At 37.2% G+C, this 24,304-nt stretch overlaps 1 protein-coding gene across 10 annotated transcripts in view; it reads right to left on the reverse strand.

Moving 5' to 3' along the window:
• The window catches only part of LOC123520663 (zinc finger MYM-type protein 3-like), a 52,005-nt gene that overhangs the window by 16,922 nt on the left and 10,779 nt on the right, over positions 1 to 24,304 (reverse strand). For 6 of the 10 annotated variants that reach the window (XM_045283168.1, XM_045283167.1, XM_045283169.1 and 3 more), the window contains 14 exons: positions 24,067 to 24,304; positions 23,605 to 23,819; positions 22,695 to 22,893; positions 22,090 to 22,244; positions 21,799 to 21,908; positions 20,449 to 20,717; positions 19,714 to 19,820; positions 19,390 to 19,519; positions 18,432 to 18,619; positions 18,202 to 18,331; positions 16,771 to 16,872; positions 16,395 to 16,636; positions 3,852 to 4,068; positions 3,000 to 3,125 (listed from right to left, as the gene is read on the reverse strand). In XM_045283168.1, coding sequence (XP_045139103.1) covers positions 3,000 to 3,125; positions 3,852 to 4,068; positions 16,395 to 16,636; positions 16,771 to 16,872; positions 18,202 to 18,331; positions 18,432 to 18,619; positions 19,390 to 19,519; positions 19,714 to 19,820; positions 20,449 to 20,717; positions 21,799 to 21,908; positions 22,090 to 22,244; positions 22,695 to 22,893; positions 23,605 to 23,819; positions 24,067 to 24,304 — 2,428 coding nt within the window. Of the gene's footprint in view, positions 1 to 2,999; positions 3,126 to 3,851; positions 4,069 to 6,090; positions 6,200 to 6,726; positions 8,233 to 14,472; positions 15,661 to 16,394; positions 16,637 to 16,770; positions 16,873 to 18,201; positions 18,332 to 18,431; positions 18,620 to 19,389; positions 19,520 to 19,713; positions 19,821 to 20,448; positions 20,718 to 21,798; positions 21,909 to 22,089; positions 22,245 to 22,694; positions 22,894 to 23,604; positions 23,820 to 24,066 lie in introns of those variants that run through there. The other 4 variants (XR_006679330.1, XM_045283173.1, XM_045283174.1 and 1 more) reach the window with 4 other exon arrangements.

Here is a 24,304-nt window from a genome sequence, read left to right on the forward strand (position 1 = left end):
TATCGTCCGCAAACATGTTCATATAACTGTCAATTCCTACTGGCATATCATTAACATAAATCAAAAACATGATGGGACCCAGCACTGACCCTTGTGGAACTCCACTGGTTACCTTCTTCCACTCGGACTTCTTTCCTCTCACCACTGTTCTCATTTCTCTTCCCATTAAGTAATTTTCCATCCATTTTGCTAGTTTATCATTTACTCCTCCAGTCATCTTTAGTTTCCACATCAGTCTATTGTGTGGTACTTTATCAAAGGCCTTTCTCAAGTCCAGGTAGATAGCATCCACCCATCCCTCTCTATGTTGCAGTATGTCAGTCACTCTTGAATAAAAACATAATAAATTGGATACACACGATCTTCCTTTTCTGAAACCAAACTGCCTTTCACTCAGAATGTTTTCACTTTCTAGATACTCACTCCACTTAGCTTTAATTACTTCTTCACATACCTTGCACAATATACTAGTCAACGATACTGGTCTATAATTTAGCGGTTCCATTCTACTACCATTCTTATATATAGGCACAATGTCAGCTCTTTTCCACTCTTTCGGGACTAATCCTGTTCGTATGGAGGTTTCCACAATATCAAATATGGGGTTCAACAATTGATCCTTACATTCTTTTAGCAACCTCCCAGATATGCCATCAGGCCCCATTGATTTATTAATATCCAGATTGCTTATAATTTTCCTTACATCTTCCTTAGTAACCATGATGTCCTGCATTTGCTTTATTTCTGTAGGCCTTCCTCCCATAAAATGCTCCTCCTTTGTAAACACTTTGCAAAAGTTGTCGTTCAAAATTTCAGCTATCTCTCCAGCATCTTCATATACTTCTTCCCGTTTTTACCTTTTCTATTGCCTCCCTTTTATTTAGTTTTCCATTTATGAATTTGTAAAACATTTTGGGTCACTATCACAGTTTTCCACCACCCTCTGTTCATATTCCTTCTGTGCTGTTCTCCTTACTTCACCATATCTATTCCTTGCTGTTTTGTAGCCTTCCCTTGATAATACATCACTGCTTTTCTTAAGTTTCTTCCATGCCTTTTCTTTGTTCTATTTTGCTTCTTCACAATTTCTATTAAACCACTGTTTATTATTTAAAGTCCCCTTCCTGTAATATGGCACAAACTTTTTCACAGCAGAGTTATACAAATCCATAAATTTATCATACTTCAATTGCATATCTCTTTCCTGGTATACCACGGACCAGTCAATTTCATAAAAAATTATAATTTGCCCTAGTATAATTTAATTTTTCCTCCCTGGGTTCCACAATCTTATTCATGCTTAATTCTGTATCCAGCTCAAAGCTTAGGACATCATGATCGCTTTTCCCCAAGGGACTTTCATGTTCAATTTCCTCTTTTAGAGAGATTCCCCTGGTAAATACCAAATCCAACCTTGCTGCAACATCTTGTCCCCTGCACCTTGTTGGTGATCTCACCCACTGTGCCATCAAGTTATTTGTTGCTACCTTTAACAATTCTTCTGCCCACTCACCACCATTCACCACTTCGTAGTCTTCCCACACTATTTCTTTGCAATTAAAGTCTCCAACTATCATCACTCTATCCTTTCTGATGAGTTCTTGCTTCATTCTGTCTAGAGTATTTCTCATCACCATTTGGTACTGTTCATATTCCCAAGCACTGGTTCTGGGTGGTATGTATACTGTTATAATATTAATGTCCCTCTTGCCATCTGTTATAAGCATACTTATCACTTCCTCATTTCTCTTACTATAGTTCACCTCCTTCACTATCAGATCTTCCTTAGTAAGAACCATTATACCACCACCACCTTTATTTTTTCTATCATTTCTCCATACTTTGTAGTGTTTTACAACAAACCAGTCTAGCTTTATTTCGGGCCTTAGCTTTGTTTCCACTACACACATTATGTCCGGTTCGTTATTTCTTAGGTAATCCATACATTCTAGCCTCTTAGACAGAAATCCATCTATGTTCGTGTAAGTCACTTTTATTCCATTCCTAGTCTCGTTCTTCCATGTAATGCCTATTCCGTCTGTTTTATCCACCACTTCTTTAGCCTCCCATTTCTCATCCTCCAAAAAAAATTGATCTTTTCCTCCTCTGTTCTTTCGTCATTCCTCTCCTTCACTTCAGATACTAGCTCCTTCATCTTCATTCTCTCATCTTGTGACATATTTCTTCTTATGTAAATTGTTTTGGTTTCCTCAGAGTCCTTAAGTTTCCAAGCCCTCCTCAACAAGGCCTCCGCTGCCACCTGAGACTTTAATTTCAATTTTAATGGTCTATTCTTGCCTTCCTCAAAAGCTCCCAATCTCACACTTTCTTCTACCTCAGCATATAGGTCCTCTTCTTCCACAGAGATCTTGTTCAGTAAAGACCTAATCTTGTCATTTTCCTTATCCCTCCTGTCCTGCCAGTTCCTGTTAGTTTCCTCCCTCAATCCTATTATGATCACACATTTTTTCTTTTCAGCGATATCTCTCACCACAAACTCATTTTCCTTTAGTGCCTTTACCATGTGTGTGTGTGTGTGTGTGTGTGTGTGTGTGTGTGTGTGTGTGTGTGTGTGTGTGTGTGTGTGTGTGTGTGTGTGTGTGTGTGTGTGTGTGTGTGTGTGTGTGTGTTCTAAAATGCAAATTTAGCAATTGCCCAAACAATAACATTCAGACTAAACATTAAAAAAATACATTAAACTACCTTACTATGGTCATCTTGGCTACAGTAATAGAATAAGACTCAACATCACACTAAAAAAATATTATCCTTACACTCAATTTATTTATACTTTCACAAATCCAAACTATAAGATTCAATATATTGGAGAAACCAAACAAACCTAACAGATTCAGTGTGCACAAAGGAAAGTCCAAACAATGAAATGCTTAGTTTAATAGTAAGTGTTTAAGAACTAATAAAAAGACAAAGTAAATAACTAATGAGAGGAAGACTTGAAGACAATGGTGGTGCAGTGTGAAGGGTGGAGCAGGACTTACCTGATGGCAATGACTGGCTTACGAAGGTTCTTGTTATCTCATCAAAACTGTTGGTGAACTTCTCAAAACCTAAGTCCATAAATATGCAGTCTGTTCTTGCACTGTCAAAGAGGTGTTGCTGAATACCTGCAAAAAGGTATTATGGCCAGTCAGCTATTTAATGAATTTACAAACATCTATGTAATCAAATGTTTACCAATCATGTAGTGAGACACACCCAACTAGTTCAGCTCTTTAGTCTAGACCCAAGTGTGAATGTTCAGAAAAGAGATTTATGTTATCACCTCTTAATATGTAATGGATAGCATTTCACACATTATCCAAACTTTACATATCCAAACTTTACACACACACACACACACACACACACACACACATATATATATATATATATATATATATATATATATATATATATATATATATATATATATATATATATATATATATATATATATATATATATATATATATATATATAAGCTTGAACTTTACTTTTCACCTACATTAAACTATACACACATCATACTCCCTTTCGAGTATCATAGAAAATTCACCTGAATGCCAGATAAGCTTTTAGCCATGAGAAGGATCCTTGACAAGGACTGAACCCTTATAAAGAAGTACACACAAGGTACAATGCCTCAGACATCAAGACAATAATGATCTTGTTGGACCTTTAAACTTCCAGTCACACAAAGACAACAAGTATTCACATTCTCTCCAGCAAATGATAAAACCTGTTTCTTCTTTAATATTGTAAAACTGTTGTGTAAAGAAATCAAATAGCCAAGTAAATACTGCAATGCCTGCAGCTGTTTGAATACCCTTGTCTTTCAGCACAGTACTCACCAAGCAGAAGATAGAAGACAGTGTCTGGCTGGTACAGTTCTCCATTCTTTTTTCTTAGATCCTTGAGGAAGAGACAGAGTGCATAGTTCAGCTCCTCACAGTTCATGGAGAGAAGGTCATCACAGATCATCTTCATGTTCCGGGAGGATGACACTCCAGCCAGCTCAGCATTCTTTGTGGTCACCCAACTCTTCCAGGCAGCCAGGCCGTACATTTTCTGCATTCATAAATGTCCATGAATATTTCAAGCACTTGAAATAACTTCCATACAAAAACCCTCACTGACATCTATTATTTTCTTTTACTTTATCAATTTTAACAATATACAATAATTAGTTACTTTTTTCCTTGCATGGCTTTGAATGACAACTAAACTCAATTGCAGATCACATTCATTTTGCACATACAAGAAATTAAAGACTTAATATTTATTAGCATACTAAACATCAAGGACAAGAAATCAGTGAAAAGTTTAGTCTTTAGTACACTATTATGCTACAAAAGTGCTCATAAAATGGGTAAGCACAATGCCTGATACAAATCAAACAAAAGCACAAGTTAAATTCTAGAGCAGTTACTCAACAGCTGATCACATCACATCACTAAGTCATTCCCTGCTCCACACTGCTGCCCACAATCACTTATAACTTGTTGGAAAATTACTTTTGCATTACATAGTCACTTAAATATTTTTGTAGCCCTGAAAAAGTTAAATCAACTTCCTATTAAAAAAAGAAAAATCCTGCATCATTAATTGGAATAAAATATCAGTGATAACCCAATTAATCACTTAATTTCTCTGAACCCCTGCCATCTCTTTCACCTTCACCAGCCATGTGAGGAAAGTTGCCAGGATAGTGTACTCAACACCCAGGGGATCCTGTCCCTCTACAGAGCCCAGGTCTGCCCTGTGATGGAGTTCACACCACTCACATGGTACTCCTGGCTACTGTCCTATCTGGGCTAGCTCAACAGAATTAAGACCAGATTTTTTAGGATGATACAGCTTCAGGCTACACAGCAGCAGCTCCACTTAGCCATGCACAAGGCAACACATGATAGACCTGGCACCACTATGCTTGCTGCCCCCACCCACACCAACTCATGTCATGGCCAGGATGAAGAGTAACCTTTGCCCCTTTTTGAAGTGTTACAGTCTCTTGTGAAATCAGGTAGTACAGATTACACCCTGCTAACACACCACACACATCCAGGAATTCAAGAGGTGTAAATGAGTGTCTGAGACTGCAGTTAGTGTGCACCAACAAAGTGTAATATATGCCATGTATATGTCAACCAAGATGGCCAGACTACTTGTGTAATTTGACTGGGTCTTTGTAATGGCACTATTAACTGTTTAAATGAAAAGTGCAGTGCAGTATCATCAACCATCAGTAATAAATGTGGAGTTAAAATTCAGAGCAGTATTATCAACCATCAGTGATGAATATTGAGTTGTCTGGTATTACTTCAACAAAAATTAATTTTAATCCAAGCTGCACTGTCAGAATATCTATGCCATTCCTGGAGCCACTAAGCTATCAATGATTTGGAGGTTTTCTGCCCTTTCTATTAGGTTTCTATTTTATTCATCATATCAATACTTACAAACTATTAAGCATGATGTAGGATATGTATACCATTGTCATGTCAAACAACTTTTGTCAAATGCAAGAAAACATATCTGAGGAATACTGCTCATTGTCAAGTATTTCTGAAATATATCACAAATTCTTGATGCTATTCTGAAGTTCATTTGCAAAAAATAAGATGAAACTTCTTGAATCTTGCAACATTCCTGAGATAATTATCAAATATCAACAAGAGTTTAGATTTCAGGAAGGACCATTGTTACTGATCTATTGTCCTTTTATATGATGCTGATGAATATGGAAAAACATCAGCTTGAAACAAATTCTGGGTAATTTGATTAGGGAAATACATTATTTTACATATAAAAGATAGTAAATAGTCTTTCTTTATCCTTTTGACTGCAATCCTTATCACAACTTATCCATGCTCCTTCATCTTTCAGGTCCTCTTTCACACTGCATTCATTCTCACTTCCATCCTCAGCAGCTACATTTCAGTTGGTAAACATGATTATAAACCAGCTTCAGAATGTCATGGTAGTTAGAAAGCTTGGCTCTTACTGAAGTGTCCTGTTTGAGTGCACAGTTTGGTGGAGACAAGCTAGGCTTGTGCCCTTCCATTCTGTATTCCCTGTACAGGGTGCAGCTATGAAATGCTGCCCAGCCAAATCATCATCAGCCATCCTAGGAGTGGCATACAGCTTATTACTCCTGAGCTTTTGAAGAGTATCTTATTCTCAGGTTGAATCATGTCAGCTGAAAAAAGATAAAGAAGAAAAAGAAGAGAAGGAAGATTGGTCATGATGATGATCGTCATCTCAATAAAGTTTCCAGCAACACACACTATTCTTTCACAATATACATTCAATAAGACACAATCTAACACTAAATGCTGTTGGTCAGCATCCCCTCCCCACCTGTTCCATCTAAAAAATATGCTGCTAGTGCAGCCACAAAAGGTTAGAATGACTTGGAATACATTCTTTACAAAGCTATCCCTCAGTATCTGAGTAATTTCAAATCTAATTAGCTTCATTAATATTGAGAATGTATTCATTTAAAACCAAAATGTGTTGTTTCCTAGCATGTTGCAGATGTGGTGGATATGATGATAAAGGTTACTTTGTGGTCAAGCCATCTGAATACACCCTGAGCGTAACACAAGTCTACTCCAGTGCCAGACATTCTTGAAATTGATGTTGCTCCATTTGCTCATTAGGTTTTTGGCACATTGGATAAAACTAAATATATATCATGTATTCAGGTAAATGAAACTGCAGAAAAAAATTTGAATAGTTTATTTCAATATACCAAATAAATAAAATATATCAAGTATGAATATGTACATAAACAAACACAAAGCTATCTCTCTTAGCTCTTAAAATATGTCAGGAGGACAACTTTATAAAAGTATCATAACTGTTGACTCATCCCTGTCATCTCATTCCTCCAGCTGTTACTCATGACTAGTATTGCTTTCAATCCACTAAACTGTGTTATTCAATACCAGATGCACATAAAAAATTCATTTATTATACTTTTTGTGTAACTTTCAACATGTAAAACAGAATAACCTTGATAATGACATTACTATGAAGGTGCTGGAGAACACAATCACAGCCAGCATCAACGTAGAAACATTCATTCATCTTTACCAGTGATTCTGCTGTTCTCCAAGCAGACACACACTGACTTGGGTCTGCATTATGAAGTCATGGAATTAAGTGTTACCTGATCATTTTATGACACACCCAAACACAGTAGTAGTAGACACCTGCCGCAACAATAATTACTTCCAGTGGGGTCAAAAGCACTGGATCACGGGATGCTGTGAACTTATCATTAAAGTCAGTGTGGCCTCACAAGGTTTCCCTTTGTGTCACAATACACAAGAGTAGTCTAAAGACATCTTCCTTCAAAAAAAAAACTATATGCACACAAAAGCTATATACACACACACACACACACACACACACACACACACACACACACACACACACACCCTTCACTCAAAATTCAAAATAAGATATGGTGACTCCTACACCAGCCTCAGGGTCCCTTTCTGTGAAGGGGACCAAAAAATGTCCCTAAGTCACCTCTGCCAGTTTTTCTCATGCCCAATCTATACAGGAGCCTTATCCATCCATGTAAGAAATATGCTTTACATATATGGATGAGTTCCACTTATACTACTGTCACATTAGATAGGATGGAATCAAAAGCTTTTTTCAGACAAGGAGTTCCTCTCCTCCGTCTGAATGTCTTCAGTCTCTTTCTGAATGCCGTAATGTTGCTCTTCTGATCTTGCTAACTGCATGTCTCCCCTCCTCCCACAGTCTCCCCAGACTAGACTCTCTTTTTTCTCTCAGCCCTACTCTGTCCATCTCTCCAATGCAAGAGTTAACCATTACATGTTCTCAATCACTCATCACTTTCTTTGGCAAAGTCTGGAAGTCTTTGCATCCTTTTGTTTTCCACCTTCCTATGACATAAACTCATTTAAGAGGATGGTTTCTACACATTTATCCCATTCATTTCACCCTGTTCAGTGAGCCTTGTTTTTTTTCAATCACAATTTTTGTTGCCCTTGGCCAGTTCCCCTCATACATAAAAAAATGAAATAAATAAATAATAATAATAATAATAATAATAATAATAATAATAATAATAATAATAATAATGATCAATAATGAAATGTGCCAAACGATGAGTTATCTTATCACAACTTAATGTAACCAATGTACTGTATTACGTGAGATATCTTGTCAACGACCATGGACGGGTTAAATCTGAAAAACACATAAAGATTTCATGTTAGGCCTGGCAACAAAGTAGTGTGCAACAGTTCATGTATTTGCAATGTGAATTTTGACAGTGCACGTGTACACTCAAATATGTGCAATGAGCATATGCCAAATTAAGACTTTGAAAGAGTGTGACACCAAGGCATGATTCAACTCATGACTACACTTCCATAAGGATTTAAACATTAGCAATAGTGTGCTTTGCACATTATGAAAGATAGAAAATAGAGACATGAGCAAATCTATAAATTTCTTATGAATGTACATCTATCACGATACCCAGTGAGTTTTATCTCATCTATCCCGCTCCACTTTGGTCTTTTTCTTTCGCATTCAATAGCTAATACAACCACCACAATACAATTGCCCCCATACACTCGCCTGCAAGCAAGGACATAGGTTACGTGTAGAGTGGGCCAGTCTTACTGAGGAAAATTCTCTTGAGGACATAAAGCATACAGTGGCATTGCATGCTGGCCATAATACACAGCAATACAGAGCTTGGAGATTAAATAAGCATTGTAGAGGGAGCGTGCAAGTGGAATATCTCATTATAGTGATTTTAAATTTGATAACATCAGTGAATTACTCTCCTAACTGATTCTTGGCCATCACATTATTGCACTGTTTATGGTTTAGATTAGTTTTCCTGTACTCATGTTCAGCATTTCATACATTTTTATGGCAAAAGCCAGACATACAATCCATATGCTGCTTCTAAAAAACACAGCTCACAAGTCATAACTGTATCTCAAATACTAATATCAATTTTGCGTAATCAACACTTCATTTTCCTGGCAATGAATGACAAATAATCACAATGAAATGCTCCCATAAAGGTGGTGGGTGTTCCTTCCAAAGGGCACTGTTGCATGCCTGTAAAACATCATATGGCATCTTTTCTATCTTCTTTTCTTCTTCACTGTTGTTGCAGGGATTAAGGAGTACAGTGTCAATTTTCTTCTTGTAGTTAGCAAACTTTCAATAAAAATAGCAACTGGCATGAAGCTCAACTCCCTCAACAAAGTAAAGCAAGGATGACACTGTCCAAATTCTAGAAAAAAAGTTGCTGGAACAGGTAATGGCAACCATTAAACCAGCAACCTCTACACCAGCTTTACATGGATCACTGTGTTTTTGTCTCAAGGCAGGAACTGATGGCAGTTGCCAGGCCAAGAAAATTGGTACTGCCAAGCCAATCAATTCAAGCACAACACAAAGACAAAAGCATCAAGTCCACAACTATGTGAACTTCCCTTCAGCCCTAAATCTTAACAAGTTGCAGCAAGTTCTGAAATTTGTCAGTCATTGTGAATCCATTCATTCAAGAATCTGGTATCTTCTCAAGACAGCTCTCATCAACCTAATACACACTCTCCTTTCTTCTGATGTACCAAGGAGTACTCCAGGAACATAATGGTTTATCTTTTTCTTGAATAAGGCAAAAGTAACATCAAGGGCTGCTCACTTGTCTGAAGTAGTTAAAATCCACTTGTTGTTCTGTTACGATTCACAGAAGTTGGGAATTTCCAATTTAGTAACTGGCATGTGAACACATCCCACTGTCTGATGCCAGTTCCAGCAACTGGTGCCACCAATCAGGATTTGCCAGGATTTGTCCAACATAAACATTAAATCCAGTTGTGAGGAGCACTCAGCCATCTTGAGTGAAGGGACAGTCTTGCCTGAGAGCTCATATAAATGTTGTACAAGATGTGCCACCATCCCTTGCAATGTGAATCCCCTTTTCAAGTCTAGTTACATAGTAGTCTGCCTGTGGGCCCGGATTAATCTCTCGACTAAACAGCTACCCATCTTGGCGAACAGCTGGGAGTGGGACCTTATTCCCTTTGTCATGAATCATAGGCTGCAGAGTAATGGAGTTGTGCTGGTTTGGTTCCTTAACAGCTTTACTGATCCAGAGTCTGTTTGGCCAAACAGGTTCTCTATCCCAGCAGATCACAGACTGTTGGTGGCATTGGCTTAGTTTCTGGTGCAACTAACCAACTTAGGGATGAGAAGTGTCCCCAGCATTTTACAGGATGACAATTGCACTGGGTAAAGCCAGGCCTCAGTGCTCCTGTGATTCCAATGGGCAATGGCCTTGAGATTGGGGGGTATATAGTGTGAGTATAGTGCCACTCCCCCACAGGTTGGCAGAATGAGTGCAAACCTCTGTGCTCTCTGCCACAACCAGGGTGTCATTGGAGGGACACTAATCCTGCTAGTTAATAGATTCAGCTTATAAAATGCATGGGCATGACTAATTGACTGTTATCATGGGTGGCATCCACAGACTAGAATCCTATCAAGTGTGGATCCCAGTAGTAGCTAGATTTTGCACCTCCAAAGGGACTAGTCCTGCAACTCAAAAATCGGCAGTTTTGCCAGCTGCCTGTTGTTCCCCACCTCAGAAATGTCGTTGAAGAAATGGGCAAACTACCCAGGGGGAATTCCTCCTCTGCTCCTTTGCATTTATCCACAGATTTGTCTCTGTGCTTGGGAAAGGTTGCCATCTGCTACAGGTTTTCCCTTTGGGTAAGCACGGGTAAACAGATGGCATATGTGTGACTCTCTTAAGGTGGGCTTTGGTTTTGAAAGACTGTGGCATCTCAGCCCAACCAGCCATCATGCTCTGTGTTACAAATATAATGGTGACAAAGCCACATTATCTGGGTTTACTGAGGTCACATTCATCCCAATACACTTTCCATGAGGTGTCCTCTCCTAATATGGTTGGCTGTTGCCCTGGAGAGCCTTGTCACAGCCATTACTCTTATCAAAAAGTGTAAGATACAGATGATGAAAATTGCCTATCAAATATTTCCTTCACACTTTCAACAAATGTGTCCTCATGCTATCAGTGGCCTAAATTGTAGAGTAAAATATCTAATGACATGCTTCGTAGTTCTTAAAACCACAAGCAACAAATTTCCTTATTTTGTTGCATCCATCCTCATGTGTATTAATGTTGTTCCCTGCCCTCTTGATCTCTTCCCCCCATCTCTCTCTCTCTCTCTCTCTCTCTCTCTCTCTCTTACTGAACATGAGCTTTGGTATGCAGACAACATCAATGAAAAATCTCCCTGACTTTCGTTTTCTGAAAGTTTCTACTATTAGAATTCTAAATAGAAGTGTGGACATGTAGAACCAATAAGTGAGCAATTTCACCCCAATACACTGAAGAAAATGATGCCAAGTATTTGATTAATAATTCATAACTTTCAAGATTAGCAAAACAGTCACAAAACCAAACCATATGATGAGTACAGATGCCATTAGAAAGGATATCTTAACTTCTCTCTACATCATACTGTCATGCATTTCTATTACATTAGATTATGGTGGTGTTGCGGCACCTTCTGTTAGTCAGTAATTGGTCACACTCTTTATATCCTGTCAATCTTTCCTCTTTGAAGTGACCCCTTCAATGTTTCAATCTATTTATCAGTAACTCTGATTACCCATCATTCTATAGCTTTAGAATCTACCTTAAAGCAGACTGTTTTAACCCCTGAAAGGATGGATGTATTTCTCATGGACATCCCTCAAAATTGAGCTTGTCTTGACAACTCAGCAAAAAATAAGTCATTTTCCATAACTAACTTTTCAACTCTCCCTTGACCAATTAATTGCCTAAAATGTAACAAATGTACACTATCAATGTGTACTTCTCAATCTCTTACAAACTCAAACTCTTCAGGTGATGTGGTGTCTCTGTGGTGAAGTGATATCAGTGCTTTCTCAGCCTCTGTTTGGATGGTTGTGTGTCATGCAGCAGCCTGGCTGGAGCAGTAGCTGGGGGCCAAAGCCTCCTTTTAAGATCTGCTTCCCTCACCAGTATTTTTCAGTCCCTCATTCACATGAATGCCTAAATCCATCATTTTCTAAACATTCTAAAGGAAGTAGTATTGCTGTCTGTTACTTATAACGCGTAAGAAAAAATTGTATTCATCATGACTGGGAGGATATACTGTATGTAAAAGACACACAGTCTACTATTCATTGTGAGGGAAGTTAACAGACTAAAAAAATTGCATGAAAGTTTGAAATTAAGCCTACTAAATGTAGGCCAACATGAGACACCACATGCCCTCTTCATTGCATCAACTTTAGATGCCATCTGCCCTTTAGAGGTTAAGCATGATTCCATTTACAATGTGAATGTTACTGTGAATTCTATGAAAGACTGATGATCTGGCTTTCCCTGCACCAGTGAGATCTTGCACCTTAAATAGGAGCCACAAAATGCTCATCACGTGTGAATACAAGAACATGGGAAGATAGAATGAATACCTTGTCTGAGTGATGAATGAAATGCATAGTGAAATGAAAAGCCACTCAGCTACTCTTCTTTCCTCCTCTGTTGCATTATTACACTGTTATCTCTCTCCCACTACATCATACTTGTCAACTCTCACGCATCAAGAGTAAGACTCACACATTTTATCTCCATCTCAATCTCACATGCATTGCCTCTAAAAACTCATGCATTTTTACAAATATTTCCCAAATATTCTTTTTAACATCACAATTTCTGAGAGAAATTGTTAAACCTAATTTTTTGGGTTACAAAACGTCTGCTTTCCTTCAGCCAATCAGCAATCATTCTACATAAATCTATCTTGTGTTTTGTTGTTATCTGACCAGGGGCTGCACCCTCTGGACCCCTGCTTCTCACTCTTTGGGACTTCCAGGGATTGACAGCTATGCTACATGATGCTCATATATGTGTACATAAAATGGTTCCTAATCAGAAATTTCTCTTAAGACAAAAGTTATTATTCTTTAAATATCAAATGTTGATATTGTAAATAGGAAAGGACTCAAACTCCTGTTGTGGTTGCCAGATTCACCAGATATTGTAATATTTCAAGAAAAGTTGGTCAACTGGTTATCATATATTTTCTTATATTCTTCTGTCACATACCAATATATTAAAGTACCTTAAGTATTTTTAAACACATCTATGGCATAAATGCCTTAATAGTAAAATGAATGTTATAACAATCCATTATGTTTTTTATTTCATCTCTTTCCCTGGGACAAAAATTACTTTTGTTACTCAGTTGATAACACAAAGTTAGTATATTTTCTTTCCTTTTAGGCTACAAAGTAGACCACAAGAAACCATAAACATATGAAGCTCAGTAAGTGAGTTTATTTTCATAACTTAGAAATCAAAGTCTGATAATGAGATTGTCTATTGCCAACCAATTCATTCTCCACAGACATTTTTAACGTCACAGAGACCTAATAGAGACTGAGCTATTGGACAATGACAATCCTGATGAATTATTTTTACTCTAAAGGCACACCATGTTCAGGCTATGGCAAGACACAGCTAAAGTACACGGTGATGAAAGCAGTGCAGCACCCTCAAGGTATTTCAGTTTTTCTTATAAACAAAACTGAACAAAAATAGCTGTGCACTTTCCTTGTGAATCATTAACCTGTGCAGCAGTGATGAGAAATGTGTATTAAGGTTTTGTGCTATATTAAGTCTCTAAAAATTAAAGAACTTGGTACATCTCTATATCATGATGTTAATTGTACAAACTAAAGTAACTATAAAGAAATACCATAATAAAATAACAACAGAAAAAGAGTGGAAGGCATAAAATCAAGATAAATCAATAGATACATCACAATATAGTGTTTAGAGACGATTGCTCAGTACCGCAAGATGATGCTGAAATACTCATGAATTAAACCCGCTAGCGAACAATGATTACTTGCCAGTTTGGGTCCTCTCCTATTCTAATTCTATCCATCACATGCACAACTTCATCTTTAAGTTGATATTTTCTACTTCTTAAAATGTCAATCCTGGCATTAAAAATCAAATCTGTGGCCTAAATTAGCAGAAGTTTTTGCTTTATTTTGAAACATTTTTTAGGAAACATTCCTTATACTATTCCTCAGCACAGCACCCTACATGCTAAAGCAGTACTAATAAGGAAAGATGCTTTAAATAAGCATAAGAAAGAGAATAGGGAGAGGTGGAGGCTCTTCTGCCATTGCCAAACCCCTGGATGATGCTCCCCGGACTGAGTGAGTTAACAAGGAGAGACAGAGATGGATAAGTAGGAAAAATCAATGAGTAGAACCAAGGCAGCTTTCAACTAAGTAAAAAAAGAAATTAACTAAAGTCATCAGCAACAAAAAAGTGTGCAGTGTAACTTGAAGTAAGCCTTCACACCACTTTTTTTTTTTTTTTTTTGACAGGCCTAGTACAATGAGTCAATACCAGTTAAAACATCAGATATGTGGCAAAAAACAAGGCTCAGTTCCATTTGAAGATTTAGTGCATATCAAAGCCAGCGTATGAAGACAATGCTGCTTCACAATCACACCAGCCTTAGCACTTTACTGAATTTGGTCAGCAATGTGACACATTGCAAGTAATGTGCTCTCATTCAGCTACATCAACTTTCCAATACCTCATTTCTTCCCTCAAGATTTACTGACTCCCTTCAAACTATCCTCTGATGAGGACAGTGGTAAAGTGAACCACAAAAACAATGGACCCAAGGAATGCATTTTTTCCCATTCAACCTTCTATCCCTTCTAATATTTGGAGGATTAACCAATCAGCGTGTAAACACTTTCATGTGAACAGCAGCAATTGACTCAAAAGATGAGGATCATCCTCCTCCTTTATGACAAAATATTAGGATTGTAAGTAGATTGTATGAGATAGAAATAGATCTCAACTCTCTAACTTTTCTATCAAATTCCATCTTATTTTCCATACATGGCACTTTCTTCCAACTTCGGCTGGAGGGATCAGGAGATGGGGAAGAGCCTTCTTCTGTGCTATCCTGTCCCTCTCAATAATAGAGTACAATACTTATCTAAACAGCCTAGTTAGAACCTGAGGGTGTGGTGCTGTTTGAAGTTCCTGAGTATTTCTGTGAGTATTACCAATCCTCTTTCCCCTCCCCCCTCCTTCTCCATACTGTAAACATGGGTATGACTCCCCACGTATCACACTGCTGCTCTCTGCCAAAATCTTAATCTCTGTAAGACAATGAGTGTTTTTTCCTTGCACTTTGCAACATTTTACAATATGAAGCAATAAAGTGAAAATGATAGTAGTAAAGTTTGCAAATAATGTGAAAAATATGACACAAGTAGCAGTGATAATGGAGAAATTAACTATGTATAATCAAACCAGAGTAACTTGGTACTTTGGGTGTTGGCTGCACCTGCACCCATCCTGCATTGTTGTCACATTTACATTCAACAACTGCATGACTTATTGAACTGTTTTTGATTTGAAGATGGATGAACAATGCTACATACTTTTTGCTATACTTGGCAACACATATAGGCAGTGCAGTGGTGCTACCCCATGACATGTGAATCCCTCAGGTCACTCCTTGCTGCCCATGGTCAGATCAAGTCACTCTAGAGTTGCGGTGGCACAGCAGAGGTGTACAGCCAATACCCAAAGCACAAAGTTAGTCTGGTTTGACTATAAACATTTTATATCTTTCTGACATAGGTCAGAGAAAGAGAGAGAAGAGGGAGGGGGAAAGATGCACAGCTGAGAGGTGTGAATTGTTTTAGTTGATCCTCTTCATTTAAGTCAATTGTTGTCCTTCATATGGAAGCTTTTACTTGCCAATAAGATAATCCACCAAAGATGATATGAGGTGGAATGTTGAGTGAAAAAAAGACATGCCTTGGGTCCATCATTTTTTGTGTTTCACTGAACAAGTCATATCCATTTCAGAACAGACCTGAATTACTAACTTACAGAGCAATCACATCTTTATCGTGAGAAAGAATAACACTTGAAGGCTTTTTGGAGAGAAAGAAATGCACTTTATAAGCCTTCAATTATGGTAATAAACATAACAAGACTGCTAACAATAATTCCAAGTTTTGCAGGTGATATTTACTGTGGTTCAGCATGTCAGTGATCAACTTGTGTGGGTTGTGCTACTGGTATTCATTTGTGTAACTTGGTACTTCATCCCATTCAAAGCATTTCACACCAACTGCTAGATCATCTTTGGCCAAGTATTTTGTACTTTGCATTACCTGGTGACATGTTTTTCAGGTCCTTAATGAGCTTTTTAAAAAACAGAGCTTAAAACCTGACATTTAATTGTCTATACTTCCACTGAGGTACTTACATTGAGAAAGGTGTCTGGGTACTCCTCTTCTAGGTGAACAGCACTCAGACTTGAGGTTGACTGGGGTTCCCTCTCAGGATCACTGACAGACGCAGGCTCATGGCTCCCACTTAGTAACATTTTCTTCTTGGGATTACCATCTTCATGCTGCAATTTTCGTTTTTTGCGATTCTGCTCTTCACCTTCTTCTTCTGAATCAACATTCTCAGCTTCTGTCATGGAGTTCACAATGTTTGTAGCATCTGAAGAAGAAATGTACCATCATTACAACTAGCAATATGTATCCAACTGTTTGTTGTAAAATAGTTCATACAAACACACAAAAGAAACATAAAAGCCCAATAGATATGATAAAACAGTGTTTCAGAAAGTTTACCTGAAGGTTTTAGTGATAATCTTGGAATGTCATCCTCCACAGTGTCAAGGCAAGACACATCTACATCTTTGAGTTCATCAATGACAGCTGGGTTTTCACAAGCTGTGATAAAGAAAAAAAGAACAGTTCATTGGATCATTATGAAGACACATCACTATTTCTGATACATTAAACCTGCTAGAGTTAAGGGTCCATCGTGAATAAAAAAAATTATATCTTTGGTCATGAGTAATTCATGTGTTGCAATTCTGAGTTGGACCTGCCAGAGCATTCTACTGCCCAGCATTTTCATGTGACCACATGTTTCACAGATTTCACCCTTACATGGTAAAAAAAAAATCCATCAGAATATAGAGGTGCACCTAACTTAGCACTTAAAACTTTACCCTGTGCATAGAGGACACTGAAAGTATATTGTAGGAGAGGCAAACCTGATATCCCTGGCTACCAATCAGTGGCAGGCTGCACTCTGATGCCATGCCACACATTCCACACAGCCTAACAGATGAGACTGTTTTGCTAATCTGCTAGACACTACCTTTGTACTTGCATGTATTTCATTAAATATACAAAAAATTACTAGTATATCATCTAAATTGAACACATGAGCAGTGGCAGTACTCATAAGTCATATGAATGTTGCGTGAAGAAGTGTGATCCTAAGAACTGGGAAAGGAATGTATCAAAGGAAACAAATCTTGGCTACAGGTACACAAGATTTGAAAAAAAAAAAAAAAAAAAAAAAAAAAGTTCCTATGCATGAAACTGGTGAGCCATGAAAGCGTTGGTGTTTTAATGAACTAAGATATAATTTTCTTCTTTTTTTTCTTCTTAAAGCATCTCTAGCCAACAGCAACAAAAATTTGGAATATAAAAAAGCCAACTTAAATGCCAGAGAGATGCCAAAAAGTGATCCAATCCCAGAAGATAGTGTCTTCATGCCTGTCATGAGATGATTTTTGCAGTTTTGCAATATTTTTGTGATTTTCAACTTGATCAGTCCCTTTAAAACAAAATTGTACATTCAAAAACTATTTTCGTATTTTGACAGTGGACTTTCCCCCCTTCAAACACGCCACAGCATTAGTGTACAGCACTCCATCATTAAGAAAATCCCTGCTTATACTGGGCCACAGGGTAACAACATTAACATTGACCAAACACAAACACTCCTGGCTGAGTCAAAGATTTTATAGTGCAAAAAAATTTCTCAAGCAAGAGAGATCTATGTATGTAAATCAGTAATAATTTCAGGAATTTATAGAGTGAATTCCTATTTAACCTTATCCTAGTTTATGTTCATTGCATAATCAACAAAAGTGAAATGATCATGAAGTGTGAGCATCTTCCAATCATCATGAAAAAAATTGTCTCTAGTAAGTTTATATTCAAGCAAAATGACACAATACTTTACAGCAACTGTCTTCTTACCAGTGGGTGGTGAAGGATTTTTCTGTGTTTTCTCCGCTGGCGTCTCTGCCTCTATACTCTCACTGGATGCACGAGCCAACATCACCATTTCCGCTTCATATGGGTCTTCTGGCATTTCATCTTGAATTTTCTGGTCAACAGAAAAATATTGAAACTCTACCATAATTAATAAACACTAAACAGTACATGATTTCAAGTGCATGTAATAACCAAGTAGCAATAACACTTACATTCATCATTTTTGCAATATCAGTGGTGGTTCTGGCAGTGGTTGGAATAAAGATAGGAACTGGGAGTGGTATAGGAACAAACACTGGCACTGGATACGGCATGCTATACGTCATCATGGGTGTGGGGACATAGATGGGCACTGGCACAGGTAGCACAGCTGGTGCCTTAGAATCGGTATCTGAAGACTCTGTAATGACAAAAAATCATCTCAACTTCATATAATTGAATGAAACTAAGCAAAACTTCATTTGCTTCAGTACAAAACATGTTTAAGCATCTGAATGCTATAAAGGAAAGAACCTTTATACAATGGTGTCAAAATCTTTCAAGATCTAACTTATCATGATTTCTGGTACCTACCTAAATGATGCCTTAGGCATATCAAGTTTTGATAGGAGTCTGGCACAAAACTGTGATATCCAAACTACCCTCTAAGTTTCTATCCTTTTTTTCTCTAACTTTTTTTTGTTTTACAAGTTTCATAGCTGCTGTGGTAGACAAACAGTACTCTTCTAAATCTAATAACCACTTCACACCAGATTTAAAAATGCACAATACTGATACACAGCATAAGCCTACAAGTGGTAGTTTATCTAATTTTTTATATAAAAATACAATATTTTCTGTCTATGTGGAGGAAAAAAGTGTGTGTGTGTGTGTGTGTGTGTGTGTGTGTGTGTGTGTGTGTGTGTGTGTGTGTGTGTGTGTGTGTGTGTGTGTGTGTGTGTGTGTGTGTGAGAGAGAGAGAGAGAGAGAGAGAGAGAGAGAGAGAGAGAGAGAGAGAGAGAGAGAGAGAGAGAGAGAGAGAGAGAGAGAGAGAGAGAGAGAGAGAGAGAGAGAGAAAATGTTTTCAAGTAATCTCTTTTGGAGCATGGAGTGAGAAAAGAACAGGAAAAAAAAAAAAGGTGGGGGCGAGGGGCCTGTCAACACCTTCCCTTGGTTAGCTTTGCACGTCACCTGTTTGTGTTTGCCTGTGCCACGGGTGAGGTTTGCAGTAGACTCCTTTGGTGGTGGTGTGTGGTCGACAGGAGGTTGTCTTGTTCACCATGGTAGGTGGTGTGAGAAGCCTCAATAGCTCTGCCGTCACCTGTTGATACTTCATGCTGTTAACATCCAGCAATAGTAACAATAACAAGGCTTCAGAAAGAGCAAAATGGAAACTTTACTTTTTCCAGTGCTTCACTCCGTACTTTTACAACACATATTGCAATGTCACTACTACTCTTAAATGCAATTTCTTACTATAGAAAAAAGTATATAAATTAAATAAAAAACACTCACAGAACTGACGTCCTCTGCTGCATCACAGACAATTTTTTTCTTGGTTTGAGAAGTGTTTTCTGGTTCTTCTGGTTGACTTGAAGGAGTTTTTTGAAGGACTTTCTCTCCTGAAAACCATAATAAAAAATTGTCAAAACTCTTATCTAACTCTTTCCTTCAATAGCAGAAGTTAAATTATTGAATATGCTATTCTAGTGAAAAAAAAAAAGGTAGGCAGGCACTGTTAATCCAAAAGATAACTTCATTAACCAGTAATCTACTAGCAATAAGTTACCATTGCTAATTTGGTTCTTAAAGCTTTAACAGACCTAAAGACCTAACATTTTATTATACTGTTGTTTAGACAGTTTTCTGAAACATTACAGTATCCCAACATAAGATCATGATGGTGTCCACAACACTAATACAAATAAATAATGAGTAAAAATTTAACATGCAGTTGATTTTAGCCATAAAGTGTCTGTTATAAGGATGTACTGAACTCCAGCAATAGGACAACTTCAGATTAATCATGTTAACTACTATAAACCAGAAGTGAACTGTTAATAAACAAAATATATAACTAAACTTCCAGACACAGTTAATAAATACCTAACAAGTGACAACATTTCTATTGTATTCATATATTTTTGGTTATTACTAAATTATGGCATCATAACACAGAAAACTTTAAACAAATGTCATATTACAAAGTCATACATCTATCTACCTATACAAATGTTAAGAAAAACTTACGCAAAACTGGAACTGAATTGCTGTTCTCAGAAGAGTCTGAACTCTGAATTCCATTCACTTGGAATCCAAAAGTATTTTTGTATTTGGAAGCACAGGCATAGCGACAAAAACTTCTGAGTGTGTTGTCAGACATGACCATGTGGTACTGAGCCTTGGCCATAGCATTGCACATGTTGCAATTGGTGACAGGTTGATCAGAGACAACATTTGATGTGACAGACCCACTTTTTGGTGATGCTGCTGCAGTCCCTCCATTCTTGCTTTTCTTCCTAAAATAAATTAAAAAAGCATAAAAAAGTATACTGGTGTACAATAATTTTCAAACATATGCAAGAAAGGAAACTTCATTATTCCAGTCTACAAGAGAAAAGGTACTAGAATGTTTTCTTTATGATTCTTCCATTAAATCTTTCAGTGTTAATCCAAAATAATTATTTTTTATAACCTTTTTTTTCCCATTAACCAAAAAGCAAAAATCATTATTTTTTATAACTTTTTTTTTCCCATTAACCAAAAAGCACAACTTTTTCCACTGTTCCATCACTCAACTATTTTTTGGTCACTGGTGTTTCAAAATTATACTCTAAATTCATACCAGATTGTTGTATTGTTATATTACACTTGAACAAAGACCACAGGAGTAAGAGTTAATCAATCCCTTACTTTACACAATTTGTTAATATGATAAACTCATCTCGTCATATAGAATTAATAAAGACATCACTATATAGATCTTGGATGAACAATACTGGAGGATGTAGGAGTAGCAACAGAGGTTACAGCTAGGATGAAAGAAGCAGGAAAAGTTAGATATCACGACTGTTTGAGAGTAAAGCATATGGAATGGATGCAAAGAGAAAATTCTATGGAGAGACAGTAGTTTCTGCCTAGTTATGTATTTCCTTCTTCCTATGACTTGAACTCTTTCAAAACACTTATCATTTAATTCTTTATGATCATTTTTAACTATGGGGATCAGCACCTTTTTCCCTTACAAGCTTTTTTGTTCTGTGCTCCTACAAAAAAGTTGTGACTGATCACTGTAAGGTGAGAGCAAAGTATTTTCACTTTTCTATTTGAAGCCAGGCAGCTAAGCAAGTGATGTGAATGAGTGTAAATGTGAGTTATGTGGTTTGTCTTGGCTACACCCTTCTTTGTGGGAGACAGCCTTGCTATATATGTTTGCATGTATCATTACATGTGAGATAACTTAAGCCTTTAATTACCAAGATATAATTCTGAATTAAATACAATCTTACTATTTCATTTAAGAATAAAGTCTAATGGAATGGACTGATTGATAAAGACTGACAAGAGTGGCCTGTTGCTCCCCATGCAGTCTGTACTTACCCATTGACAATTGGTTCTTTACAGTCGAGACAGTTTAATGAACAGAAGAAGTAGTCTCTGAAGTCTTCATCAACTTGTCGATGAATCATGTCAAAGTTGTATTTCTTAACCTAAAATGGAAAAAAACAAATACACAAAAATAAATAAATTATACATCAATTCATGTAAATCGTTATATTTTCAGATCTTAGACCAAATTCAAAATGTTTTCAGCTGGTCGTACAGCCAAAATCTAGAAATTAACAACAAATGACATCCACTGACTGTCTTGAAAGATTTGCAGATACCAACCTTACATGCCTCACAGACAACAATTTTTCGAGCAGACAAGATGAATACATTCACACAGGAATCTGAACAGAACACCCGTAGCTGATGGCCTCCGTGGTACAGGTAGTGTGCCACGTCCTCTGCATTCATCACGCGGAAGCATAAGCAACAGGGAACTGTGGAAAAGTTTCCTATTTAATACAATGATTACCATTACATAAATAACTCCAGAGTAAAACTGAGCACTAAAAATCAATAACAGTATTGTGAAGAAAAAAGCAAAACTTCTCAAGCACTTTATAATTATTACCTACCCTAATTAACCACTTTATCATTCATTTAATAATTTTATTTGTTCATTCTCTATATCTTTCATTTGTCATATATTCATATCAATCCATTTTATTTTTGTTGTACTCTATTTCATCTACCTTAACCAAGGGCACAAAGAGAGAGAGAGAGAGAGAGAGAGAGAGAGAGAGAGAGAGAGAGAGAGAGAGAGAGAGAGAGAGAGAGAGAGAGAGAGAGAGAGAGAGAGAGAGAGAGAGAGAGAGAGAGAGATTGTACATATGAAAATACTGCATGTGCATTCATACAGATATTAACTGTTTACAACTTCCACCAACCTGCTTTGACTTTATTTGCATATTTGTAGACATTGAGGCAAGGATCTGAACACAGCTGGTAAGATTCCTGATTGGTGACAAACTCATATCGATTGAGGCTGATGATCTGGCACACTGTACAAGGATACTGGTCAGTGTGGTTCTGTTGGCCAATGTCCCTTCGCTGTGCCCGCTTTAAACATTTTGAGCTGCAGTATTCCTGAAAGATTGTGAATATTGTGAAACACCTGATATTTCATGCCTTACTAATAATTTGTACATAAACCACCGTTGAGAATAAATTAATCGCAATCCTGGTGATCACTAGAGATACATTCATAAAGAATAAAAAAGCCTTCAGTGTTCAGCCAATGTTCAATTTTGGAATAAAGTATTCCTCCCTTATGGCTGCTCTGGAATTAAATCAACACTTTTTTCTAAATAATGGAAGCAGTTGGTAATACAGTAAACCCTCAGTAAATCAAACTTATTAAAGTGAGTTTTACATTTCTCAAATAAAATATGATCTACCAACTATACATTATCCAATTTATCAAACAAATGTTGGTAAATGACATGGAACGTTAGGTCAGTAGCAGTGGCAGGAGAGTGAGTGGTGGTGGTGGTAGTGGTGAGGGAGGGGTGTTGGGACACACAACACTACATTGCCTTTCCCTCAGTCTTACAATAGCACTTAAAGTGGAAAGTTGTTGCACTTGTATGAAATTAATTCAAGGGAGGATGGAATTGCAGAAGCTGAACACTATTATCTTTGGGTAAGACAGGAAATTAATCTAGGACCAACATCCCCAATCTGATATTGCAAAAACTCCATCCTATGAGCATTTTTCACAAGATGATCAATGTCTATTCTTCAAATCTAATTTTACAAGGAATTTTAGAACAAAAAATCTAAACAGCCATTACTTACTTTATTTGAAATAGATGTAACTTTTGCGACAGTTTCAAGATTCTTTTGACAGTAACAGCAAACTTTTATCTTGGTTTTGTAGCATTCAAGACAATGATTGGAGCAAAACTGGTGTATGTCAGACCCAAATCGGACACAGTATTTCCCAATGAGTATCAGGCGCACCTTTTCATGACACATGTGACACACGCCTGCCACTTCATTCAGATGCTGAGCTGTTGGGTCAAGATGTACACACATCAGACAAATATTACAATCTTCAGAAACACCATCTCTTAAAACTGACATGAAATATTCATCAACACCATCATCATATTATTCACATTTATCAAGGATATAGCAGTACATTGCCAGTATAAACAAAGAATAAACATAAAAACTAAGAAATATCAGTGTTAAATTATCTTCACTCAGTGGCAGTTCTTCTCATATATTTTCTAAAAATTAAAAACAAAGACTTACTTAAACAGTCCTTTGAGCAAAATTCCCTTGTTTCCCAGGAGTATTGTCCATCACGAGCTAAACTGGCTAGATCCTTCCCACACATCCCACACAACTTCTCAAATATCAGACGAGGTTTTTCCACTACATGATTGGGCATCAGTCCAGAGGTCCACTTGGCACGGCATGATGTTGAACACAGGAAGGCCCATGTTCCATTTTCATCCTTCTTAACAATTCTGAATTGACACTGGACATT

The sequence above is a fragment of the Portunus trituberculatus genome, chromosome 47 (assembly GCF_017591435.1).
Source record: "Portunus trituberculatus isolate SZX2019 chromosome 47, ASM1759143v1, whole genome shotgun sequence".
NCBI classification, from domain to species: domain Eukaryota; kingdom Metazoa; phylum Arthropoda; class Malacostraca; order Decapoda; family Portunidae; genus Portunus; species Portunus trituberculatus.